The sequence below is a fragment of the Hyperolius riggenbachi genome, chromosome 6 (genome assembly GCF_040937935.1).
Source record: "Hyperolius riggenbachi isolate aHypRig1 chromosome 6, aHypRig1.pri, whole genome shotgun sequence".
In the NCBI taxonomy this organism is placed as follows: Eukaryota; Metazoa; Chordata; class Amphibia; order Anura; family Hyperoliidae; genus Hyperolius; species Hyperolius riggenbachi.
The window spans coordinates 8,649,859-8,661,979 of record NC_090651.1 but is presented as its reverse complement, the minus strand read 5'-3'; the positions used below and the strand labels follow the sequence as shown (position 1 = coordinate 8,661,979).

The following is a 12,121-nucleotide window of genomic DNA, read 5'->3' as shown; positions in this document are numbered from 1 at the left end:
GTGCGGGTGCGCGCGCAAAACTTTGCGCGCGATAACTTCGCGCGAAGTGCAGGCAAAAACGGTGCTAACTCAGTGGTGAAGAGGTCATCACGCCTAAAGTCCTTTAGGCGTGATAACTGGGTTAGCACCGCTTGGTGAATCGAGCCCCTAAACTTATCATGCCTAAACTGAGTTTAGGCATGATAAAGGGCTTTTCACCAGCGTGCTAACTGTTAGCACCGCTTTGTGAATCAGGCCCCTAAACTTATCACACCTAAACTTATCACACCTAAACTTATCACGCCTAAACTGGCTTTTCACCAGCGTGGTGCAATGGTTATCACGCCTAAAGGGCCTGATTCACAAAGCGGTGCTAACCCAGTTAGAGACTTTAGGCGTGATAACCATTGCACCACGCTGGTGAAAAGCCAGTTTAGGCGTGATAAATTTAGGTGTGATAAGTTTAGGTGTGATAAGTTTAGGCATGCTAAGTTTAGATAAGTGTAGATAGCGTGCAAAGTCCCGCACGCAAAGCAGCGCCATTAAACTCTATGCGATGTGCACCAGACTTTGCTAGCGCAAAACTTTTGATCAGCTGTGCACTGCGGTGCTAACGCAGTTGGTGCTCAAACTTATCATGCCTAAACTTATCACACCTAAACTTATCATGCCTAAACTTATCACACCTAAACTTATCATGCCTAAACTGAGTTTAGGCATGATAAAGGGCTTTTCACCAGGGTGCTAACTGTTAGCACCGCTTTGTGAATCAGGCCCATAGGGCTCGATTCACCAAGCGGTGCAAAGTGTTAGCACCGTGGTGAAAAGGCCCTTATCACGCCTAAAGTCACTTTAGGCATGATAAGAAGAAACTCGCGCGAAGTTGCCGCGCGTACGCGCGTACGCGCGTAAGTGCGCGCGCAACACCCGACGCTTCGCGCGAAGCTCCCATTAAGCCCTATGGGACTTTGCGCGCGCGCTCACGCGCGTACGCGCGAACGCGCTTACGCGCGGTAACTTCGCGCGAAGAGCAGGAAAAATCGGTGATAACTCAGTGGTGAAAAGGTCATCACGCCTAAAGTCTTTTAGGCGTGATAACTGGGTTATCACCGCTTTGTGAATCGAGCCCATAGTGTCTAGGATCATAAAACTGCATACTGGTGAGTGGATTTCTGAGACCAACAGCACTGTTCTTTCACTGATCCCTAATTTCAAAGTGACAAATAACCAGCGATAACACCTTTAATGAATGTAGAAATCCCTTTACTACCAAAAATGACAAAAGTGGTGATCATTTAAGATGATTTTACAAATATGCAGACCTCCAAAAAAGTGTCATTATTTCTGCAGATTACCATATTTACAAATAGGATCTAGAAGGCTGAATTGTGGGCAAAAACTAGAATCCTTTGGCGGACAGTACCGCCTGCCTTTCACGCCTGAAGAAAGCGACTCATGCAGCCAGCTCACATTCTACTAAAGAAACTGTGTGTGTATGGTGGGGGGTACAAATTAAGCAGGACTGAAGTACCGCCCTGCAGTCTCTTATCTCCTAATGCACCAGCACAGGGTTTGCATTAGAGTTTATATTAGGCTATGCAGTGAGGCTGCACCCTGCTACAGTCAGCTCACATTTCCAATTACATTTCCAATCACTGAAACGTCGGTAAAGAGCTGTGAGGGGTGTGAAGATGTAAATGAAGCAGCCAGGGGCGTAACTAGGCCCCACCGGGCCCCCCTGCAGATTTTCTGAGCGCCCCCCCCCCCCCCGGGGCCCGCTCGCGGTCGTTTTGTGGGTGCTGGAGGGGTGGCAGCATGAGGGGAAAGCCTTGCCCACAGTCGGCGGGGAGAGGGGTAGTTCCCCCCTCTCCCTCACCTCGGGGCTCTCCCCTCTGCGCTCCCCTTCAGCTCGTAAGTGTCTGTGGGGCTGTGGTGGGCAGCGAGCGGCGGGCAGATACATACCTGCTTCCGTGCGTTCCATCGGAGACTTCTCCCTCTAGCGGCTGACGTCACTTCCGGAAGTGACGTCAGCCGCTAGAGGGAGAAGTCTCTGATGGAACGCACGGAAGCAGGTATGTATCTGCCCGCCACTCGCTGCCCACCACAGCCCCACAGACACTTACGAGCTGGAGGGGAGCGCAGAGGGGAGAGCCCCGAGGTGAGGGAGAGGGGGGAACTACCCCTCTCCCCGCCGACTGTGGGCAAGGCTTTCCCCTCATGCTGCCACCCCTCCAGCACCCACAAAACGGCCCCGAGCGGGCCCCAGGGGGGGGGGGCCGGGCCCCCCCGCGGGCGCAGGGGCTGCAGGGCCTATTCCTACGCCCCTGGAAGCAGCATTAAAGAAACTCGATTTTAAAAATACAAGTAAAAAATGTTTTTTAAACTTAAAATGACAGTTTTAAAAACATTTTTCTTTGCATTTTTAAAATCGAGTTTCTCAAAAACTACAAGGTCTTTTTGAAAAAATTTTTTTTACTTATACCCACTATTCTGCTTAACATATGTAGCAATTTTGGTGTTAATAGCATGTATGCGGGCTTTGCTATTAACCTCTAAATTCGGCACAAAATTATGCAAAATTTTACGAATAACGCAGAAGATTACGCGACATTTTGAAATACTACTATTACATACGAAATGAATTACGATTTTCTCTGAAATTTTGCATCTGCAAAATTTCTACCCACCACCGCACAGCATTGTGCTGGTACATTAGGAGATTATATTATTTTACAGGGTGAAGCGTCATTCCTGCTTAATTTGCATTTTCCCACCCCCACAGTTTATTCAGTGAACAGAAATGTGAGCTGACAGCATGAGTCGCTTCCTTCAGACTTTTGGTTGTGGTGAGCAGGATGGTAAAGCTTTCAGTAATTCTTTTGCTGCTGAGTTATAGGCTCCTGTTAACTTCATATGCTGTATGAGAATAATGTCTGTTAAAGCTAATGGGAACCCGGATTTAAATAAAAAAAAGTCAGATACTCACCTAAGGAGAGGGAAGGCTCGGTCTTAATGAGCCATCCCTCTCCTCTCCTGGTGCCCCCGGTGCTGCGCTGGCTCCTCTGTTCTCACCCCACGCCGAAGGGACTTCGGAAGTCTTTGGGAGCCGAGTCTTCCCGAAGACAGGCGGCGCACACGCGAGTGCGTCACAAAGGGCGCTCACACGTGCGCAGTGTTATCGCGGCCCGTCTTCGGGAGCACTGGAGCTCCCGAAGCATTTCCGAAGCCTCCCTTTGGCCGGGAGACATCGGTATTTGACCGAAACGGTCGAATACCGCTACGGGGGAGCCAGGGCAGCAGCAGGGACCGGGAGAGGAGAGGGAGTGATCTATGGGACTCAGAGTCTCCCTCTCCTTAGGTGAGTATCTAACTTTTTTATATTATATGGGTTCCCATTCACTTTAAGAATTTCGTTTTCCCAGAGGTCACTATAGTACAGTTCAGAATGATTTGTATGAAATACCTTCTTTGCACCAGAATCCTGTAGGGCATGTCAGGCATTCCTCCTTGTGCCTGGCTCCCTGGGTGCTCCTCAGTGTGTCCGCGGGGCAGGGGCGGGGCAGCACTGTGCCCACTTCACAGTAGAAACCTGAGAAAGGGAAAAATATAATGATCGTAATCAGTAAAATTATGTTTTTGCAAAATTTTGCATACATTTTCATAATTGCGCCTATACATAATTACGATTTGCAAACTAAATTGATTTCATAGTCATTTGTAATTTTGCATACAAATTTGCGTAATTTTCGTGAAATTTCACGTACTTTTGTGCTGACTTTGGAGGTTAATAGCAGAGCCCCCATATATGCTATTGACACCAAAATTGCTACATATGTTAAAGGGAATAGTGGATACAAGGTAAAAAAAAAAGAATTTTCCAAATAGACCATATAGTTTTTGAAAAAATTGATTTAAAAAAATGCAAAGAACAAATATTTTTTAAACTTGGAAAAATGACAGTTTAAAAACCATTTTTCTTTGCATTTTTATATCGATTTTCTTAAAAACTACAATGTCTTTTTGAAAAATTATTTTTTTGACTTGTACCTATTATTCTCCTTAACATATGTAGAAGCAATTTTGGTAGAACTACCATGTATGGGGGCTTTAGAACTAGAGATGTAGCAAATGGTTCCCGAACAATTCGCCGGCGAACATCTCTGAATACATGGGGCATTTACTACTTCCGGGTCGCACTGACCCGGAGTAATACGCCTGCGCTGCCCGGCAGAGCGCGTCCTAGATCGCGTTCCTGTTGCCGGGCACTCTCTGTGCATGTGCGTGACGTCATGAACGACGGCACGCTCATGCGCAGAGAGTGCCCGGCAACAGGAGCGCGATCTAGGACGCGCTCCGCCGGGCAGCGCAGGCGTATTACTCCGGGTCAGTGCGACCCGGAAGTAGTAAAAGCCCCAGAGATGTTCGCCGAGCGAACAATTCGCAAAATCTCTGTTTAGAACTACCATGTGGGGGCTTTGCTATTCACTGCCAAATTTGGCACAACATTTCGCAAAATTGCATTAAAATTATGCGAAAAGTTATGCGAAATTATGAAATATGACTATTACATACGAAATCACATCAGATATCACATGGCACCTTCACAGTTCTTCGGGGGTGAGATTATTTTGTACAAGAGGGACTGTGCAATATCAGGCAGGTGGTTGTAAGAAACTACACCTTTATTCCGGCACCAGCAACTCATTAGTAAGAGCTGCAAACACGACTCTCATCACAGCAAACAGTATAGGAGATAGAACTTCTTTAGGCGTCTTCCAAGTTCCAAAGTGTTTATTCAGTAAACCGATATACAGATACAGTTCATTACATCTTTAGCCAAGCAGATTATTCTGTAGTAAGTCTTTGCGTTACAAGCTCTTGGCTCCAGTCCTGGCAGCCAGGTTCCTCTTATGTCTATACTACGTTACATCTATACTACCTATATACAACATGCAATATGACACAACATAAATAGAATTTGCAATAAAGGTTGAGGCAGGAGGCAGAAAGTAAGTAAAGCTCTGCAGCCTATATCCTGCCTTAAATACTCGTCACTGCAGAGTTAAATGTGACATCATCCGAACAGGGACGGTCCATACCTCGTCGCCTGTCATTGGCTAGGACCCCTCGTGGGGTAATGACACACTCCTACTCAATTAATATTCCGAGTGCTTCTTACCCTACATACCAAGAATGCCATGTTTGGTAAATATTGGCTTTGTTTACTGTTCCCATGGCTTAACTGTTGGGGGCAGTTAGACCGGTGGCCTTGTCCAAGGAACAGGTTCCAGGTAACTGCCAGCCTTGGGAATGTTCAGTACCAGTTCTGCTGAACTGTCTCTTTTCTCTCTAAGAGAAAATTCCCTTAAAGGGCAATTCTGCACACCAAGCCTTTTTCACTAACTCAGTTCAAGTAACTGAGGCCTACTTAAATTATAACAACCCCCCCTAAAAAGGATTGATCTGCAGATCCCTGCTTCTGAACCTGACAGCACCTGGTTTCTTTTCTTTATGTTTCACTTTTCGATACTCGTGCTCACACACCTTCTCTGTTCTAGGTGGTTATTCCTGGGAGAGAGGACAAGACCTCTTGGTCTTCCTGTAACCAGGCTTAAAATCCCCTTACAGGGCAATTCTGCACACCAAGCCTTTTTCACTAACTCAGTTCAAGTAACTGAGGCCTACTTAAATTATAACAGTGATAGCAATGTTCCAGCTGATCAGTGTTTATGTGTAGGGTCGGTCGGAAATGGAGATGACCAATTCCGCAAATTTCCCATGATACCTTTTTTTGGCCACTTGTTTTGCATTCTCTGATTGGTCCAATGCTTCCGAGTTCTGTAATTGGGGTAACATTGCCGAGTTGCGGTTATGCATTTTTTTCCCTTTGATTTCTATCGTAAATGGGGACATTTCATTCAATTGATTGAGCCTCCCTGTATACGGGTGCAGCTAGACTTTTAACTTTCTGCCCACAATGAATTTATAAACGTCACACAATCATGCAGGTGGTCATGAAAATAAGTAGAGATCTATTACTGAAAACAGATTTCTACAATTTACCTAAAAACAAAGTAGCTGGAATCTGTGGGCAGACAGCGCCGTCTACTGGTGGATTGCTGGTGTGACCTTTATTCTGAACCACACACTATTACAGGGAATTCTGGGATAATCAGTCCTGAAATATTGATGACATCTCTGTCTTTTCCCATTATTTATTCAGAGTGCAAACTGGCTGCTTCTGATCTACATGTCGGCTGGGGCTTAATTAGATTCTTCCACCTGCCAGCATTGAGCGCGCTGAGCGCTTGCAGCGAGATGGCTTCATAGGAGATAAAAGGAGAAAAGGCAAGTTCTGTCTACAAATCACACTATGTGCTGGTAATTGTCCACATAAATAATAAAACAGCAAATCCTAATTATTCATTTCACAAGTCCCAACGCTGAACAACACTGCAGACAATAAAATGCACTATGATTATTTTTTATGGGTATATGTTGTTGTCTGTTACCTGTTTGTCTATAGGCCTTGTATCAGATTCATGTATTTTATTATTATTATTATTTAGTATTTATATAGCGCCGACATATTACGCAGCGCTGTACAGAGTATATATATATCTTGTCACTAACTGTCCCTCAAAGGAGCTCACAATCTAATCCCTACCATTGCCATATGTCTATATTATGTAGTGTAAGTACTGTAGTCTAGGGCCAATTTTTTTAGGGGGAGCCAATTAACTTATCCGTATGTTTTTGGAATGTGTGAGGAAACTGGAGTGCCCGAGGAAACCCACGCAGACACAGAGAGAACATACAAACTCTTTGCAGATTGTGCCCTGGCTGGGATTCGAACCAGGGACCCAGCGCTGCAAGGCGAGAGAGCTAACCACTACGCCACCGTGCTGCCCATTTCTAATAAAATGCATATTTTTACACCAGCTCTCTGCTCCCCATACCTTACTTTTTGATACTTTTTTTTGGCACTATGATTATTTCCAAACCAAGCTACTCGGATGACTTTCTGAAACAACAATCAAAACGTCTGAATGGTGAAGGGTGATCAAAGCTGAGCATCAGGGGGCTGGCCAGGGGCGTCGCTACCCCCAAAGCTCAGTGGCACGTGCCCCCGGATCTAGGCGCGCCCTGGTTGTCAGCTGTAGTGCCTCAATGGCGAGCATGTTGGAAGCCTTGGTGCATACATCAGGGGTATGTTGGGTGCTGTGGTACCTCTATGTGGGAATACTGGGTGATGTGGTGCCTTTATGGGGGCATGCAGGGAGCTGTAGTTCTTCTATGGGGGCATGCTGGGAGCTGTGGTGCCTCTATGGGAGGCCCGTGGGGGCATGGGAGGGGCTCCACTAGAAGGTCAGGGAATGCTATGGGGGGACTGCCAGACAACCTGGCGACAGGCCAGCCCGCCCAGCAGAAAGCCAGACCAGCCAGCACTGAAGCCAGGTAACTCTGCCTAGTTATGTTTAAATGACCCTGCCTATTTATGTGATATCTATGCTGCATTTTTTTTGTATTAATGTAGAGGGGGCTTCATCCAATATTTTGCTGGGCAGGTCTACTTAGATCATTGTTAAACACATGTAAATTTGGCTCCACCCATGACCACACCCACATTCTGGTGCATGGCCACACCCATTTTTTGTCTGGAGTGCCCAAAAGTGCCTTCTCTTAGGATCCTAGTAACACGCCTGGGCTAGCCCAAGAACGTCCCCCAAGGGGCGGAGAAATATTTAGTGACCTGTAATAAGTGTTCCCTTCAGTATGTGGGATGCACTACAAGGCCTTTGAGATCTAGAATATCCGAGCTATTTCTGCGAGCCGGTTGGCTCGCCACCAATATTTCAAATGTTGATAAGCACTTTCTTAAAACACATAGAGGTGACAAGTCCGTTTTTTCTTTTCAGGGAATTGAAAAGGCATTCTTGCCCAGGAGAGGAGGGGACTTACAGAGGATGATGAGGAAAATTAAAGGGATACTGTAGGGGGGGTCAGGGGAAAATGAGCTGAACTTACTCGGGGCTTCTAATAGTCCCCCGCAGACATCCTGTGTTGGCGCAGCCACTCGCCAATGCTCCGGCCCCGCCTCCGGTTCACTTCTGGAATTTCTGACTTTAAAGTCAGAAAACCACTGCGCCTGCGTTGCCGTGTCCTCGCTCCCGCTGATGTCACCAGGAGTGTACTGCGCAGACACAGACCATACTGGGCCTGCGCTGTGCGCTCTTGATGACATCAGCAGGATCGAGGACACGGCAACGCAGGCGCAGTGGTTTTCTGACTTTAAAGTCAGAAATTCCAAAAGTGAACTGAAGGTGGGGCCGGAGCATCGGTGAGTGGCTGCGCGGGCACAGGATGTCTGCGGGGGACCATTAGAAGCCCCAGGTAAGTTCAGCTCATTTTCCCCCGACCCCTCTACAGTATCCCTTTAAGGCCATATGGATTTTTCATTTGGGGACCAGAGTAGGGATGATCGGAACCAACAAATTCCGTTCCGCCGGAATTCACGGATTCCGTCAATGACAAATTCCGTCGCTATAAAATTCCGCCGGATTTAATAAAGTTCCGCGGAATTACGAATTCCGTCGGAATTTTTTTAAAAATCAATCTCTCTTCCTCCATCCGTATCATCCTGTAGGGAATTGCAGTTTTTCAAAACAGCTTACATACCTTGGCCAGGATTTGAACCCAGATCTCAGTGTGTAGTAGGTATCTGTCTTACCCCCTAGACCACCAACCACACTACATGCTAAAGCTGGCCTAGCATGTACCATTATGATCAATTCAATAGAAAAAGTAGCATGATTAAGGATTTGTACTTTTTTAAAAGCCAGCTTACATACCTTGGCCAGGATTTGAACCCAGGTCTCAGTGTGTAGTAGGTATCTGACTTACCCCATAGACCACCAACCACACTACGTGCTAAAGCTGGCCTAGCATGTACCATTATGATCAATCCAATAGAAAAAGTAGCATGAATGGACACTTTGCTAAGAGGTCGGTAAAGTCAGCTGTTTTGAGCATTACTGCATGCGGGAATGCTTTATGAATAGAGGCCAATGGGCTCGATTCACAGCTAACTTAGTTAGCACGCCTAAAAGCTTTGGGCATGCTAACTACAGTGCTAAGTAGTTAGCACAGCCAAAGGTTTTAGTTAGCGTGCACAAAGTTTAGCGGTGCACGGTGCGCCAATAAGGTCGCACCAGGGGCAACATTATAGACACACCCAATGTGACGTTTTAGACACATCCGGTGCGACATTATCTTACTTAGCAGTTAGCACGCGAAGTTTAGCGCACCATAAGTTACTATGGGCTTTTAGGGCGTGCTAACTAAGTTAGCACTGCTTTGTGAATTGAGACCATTGAATGTTTTATGGGCTTTCGGTAAACAGCAAAACACAGTTATACAGGCTATTAAAGTAAATACCCTTGCAGGGGAAACGTGTGCTTTGCGTTCATGTTTTTTTTTTTTTGCAATTTACAAACGCACAGTTTTCTGCTTTTTCCCACACACTCACATACAGTACATGCCGCCACAAATGCATAAATGGAGAAATGTATATAGAAAAATTTACACGTTTAACGCAAACGCAAAATCCAAACAGAAACGGGGAAAATGGCCCTGCCTAAGCCTGCACCTATTCAGTGCAGAGACCTTGGCCAAGACTCGATAACACTGCTACTACCTACTACCTACTATGATTAAGGATTTGTACTTTTTCAAAAGCCAGCTTACATACCTTGGCCGGGATTTGCTACTTTTTCTATTGGATTGATCATAATGGTACATGCTAGGCCAGCTTTAGCATGTAGTGTGGTTGGTGGTCTAGGGGGTAAGTCAGATACCTACTACACACTGAGACCTGGGTTCAAATCCTGGCCAAGGTATGTAAGCTGGCTTTTAAAAAAGTACAAATCCTTAATCATGCTACTTTTTCTATTGGATTGATCATAATGGTACATGCTAGGCCAGCTTTAGCATGTAGTGTGGTTGGTGATCTAAGGGTAAGACAGATACCTACTACACACTGAGACCTGGCCAAGGTATGTAAGCTGTTTTGAAAAACTGCAATTCCCTACAGGATGATCCGGATGGATGGAGGAGGAGAAGAGAGAGAGAGAGAGATTGAGAGATATTTTTTTTGTGTTATCCCGGAAAATTCCACGGAAATAATAAAATTTCAGCGGAATTCCGTTTTAGAGTTTTAGCAATTCCGTTCTGACTACCGGAATCGGACATAACCTAATTCCGGTCGGAATCACGGAATTAACAATTCCGCGGAATTCAGCGAGCATCCCTAGACCAGAGCCCCAAAAGGTCTCAATGCCAGATGAGACCCACCATTGGTTACTTGAAATTGTCCAGTGTAGCTTCCTTTCCTCTCGTTTCTTTTTCCTTCTCCGATACCCTTTTTGCTTTATTTTGTCGGCTGCTCTCTTTTAAAATTACATTTATTTTATTACGTGTGTCTTTTTTTTATATGTTGCACAGTAAAGAACAAATGTATGCATGTACAGGGGTTAGATGAGGGCTTTCCTCTTTCTCCGTCCCTTGGTGGGTGTTCTTGGGTCAGTCCCCTTGTTTGTCATTTCCTTTTTAAATCAGATGTTTGGCCTTTGTAGAACTGCTTTGATTAAGGACCGGTTAAGTCCAAAACATGTCAGCTATGTGCTTTATGGTGCTGTGATCGGTCCGGAAAATAAATGATCAACTGAGGCATTGTGCAGACTTTCTCTATTGTTTTTTTGTTGCCCCCGGGACTGGCTATTCCTGGTCCAGCACTGGTCATCTACTGTGGAGTGTAGCGGTTTTCACTTTTTGTTCTTTGGGTCAAATCAGTAGAAAGAAAGACATACTAGATGTCTCTTCAGGAGCAAAACGTTTTCCACAGCTGAATTTACCTTACCTTTCTTTGGATGCTTCCTGACCTGGGTGAATAAGAACCTCCATAGACATCTCTGCTCATTAAAGTATACGCTGTGTGCGCTATTACCTGGTGGGCAGATCCCGGCACACATCTGTCCCAAATTGCACTCCGTCAGGGTGGTGCGGCTGAAGTTCTGGAAGTAGGGTGTGAATTCTGAGCTGCCGGATAGGCAGAAGTGTCCAGCAGCACACGGCCCTTGCAGTTTCCCTCCTCTGCGTGTAAAAAAACAGCTGTTAGACCCAATAGAAACCATTTACGTACCTCAGAGTCGTACGGAGCTCCTACCTGCAGTACTGCCCAGGAGGACAGGGAAGACACTCCCCCTTCTCTCTCAGGCCAATCACGTCCATCGGTGTGAAGGTCCCATTTGGGAAGGGTAATGGGTAGAGGGTTCCTGAAAGTGATTTATTACAGATCATCTTGTCTGCTGTGGTTACTACTTTATTATCACAGTCCGTAGTACCCCAGAGACTGCTCAATGCCAGAATGTAGTCCTCGAGTCTGACATACTTACCAGCTGGACAGTAGGAGTGTGGAGGGCAGAGCTGCGGGTGACCGGCCACAGCTTCCTGGCAGTAGAATCCTGGTTGGCATGGCGTACAAGAGTGAGATCCGGTGTTTGGCTGAAACTGTCCCGTTGGGCAAGGGATGGGATGGGAGGAACCAGGAGGGCAGAAGTGTCCCTAGGGAGAGAATGAAACAAGCCATGTTTACACTACGGTGGGATCAGCATGGATTGCATCGGAGAACCTACTGGGACTGATTTAGTAAGACATTTTCCCACACTGCTCTCAGCTGATTAGTGACGGGATCACCAGCCACACGTGAAGTCCTGCTTCCTCTCTGACAACAGCGGTGCCTCATGTGACCTGGCAGCACGTAACAGGTCACATGAGGTACTGCTGTAGCCATGGATGCAGGACGCTGGGGATCCCATTGCTGGAACACTTAGAGCAGGTGAGCGAAGCGGTGCCACCTAGTGAGGGGGAGATGGGGAGTGTGAGGAGGGGGAGGGAAGCTGCATCTTGCTACCCTCTAATTGTCACCCTAAGCACGTGATTCACATTTCTTATGGAAGAACTGCCCCGTCTGCGCACTGCTGATACACAATACTGTCCCTGTCTGTCAACAGAGAGGCTTAGGCTGTCCCAACATTGTAAAGCAAAGTATTAGTAAGAAGCTGGGCCAGCGAAACCATAGGGC

General features: G+C 46.3%; 1 protein-coding gene across 1 annotated transcript in view; it reads right to left on the bottom strand.

Moving 5' to 3' along the window:
* LOC137522016 (neurogenic locus notch homolog protein 1-like) overlaps nt 1-12,121 on the bottom strand; it is a 102,863-nt gene that overhangs the window by 62,393 nt on the left and 28,349 nt on the right. The window contains exons 5-8 of the mRNA XM_068242034.1: nt 11,433-11,601; nt 11,204-11,312; nt 10,985-11,130; nt 3,443-3,568 (exon numbers count right to left, since the gene is read on the bottom strand). Coding sequence (XP_068098135.1) covers nt 3,443-3,568; nt 10,985-11,130; nt 11,204-11,312; nt 11,433-11,601 — 550 coding nt within the window. The remainder of the gene's footprint in view (nt 1-3,442; nt 3,569-10,984; nt 11,131-11,203; nt 11,313-11,432; nt 11,602-12,121) is intronic.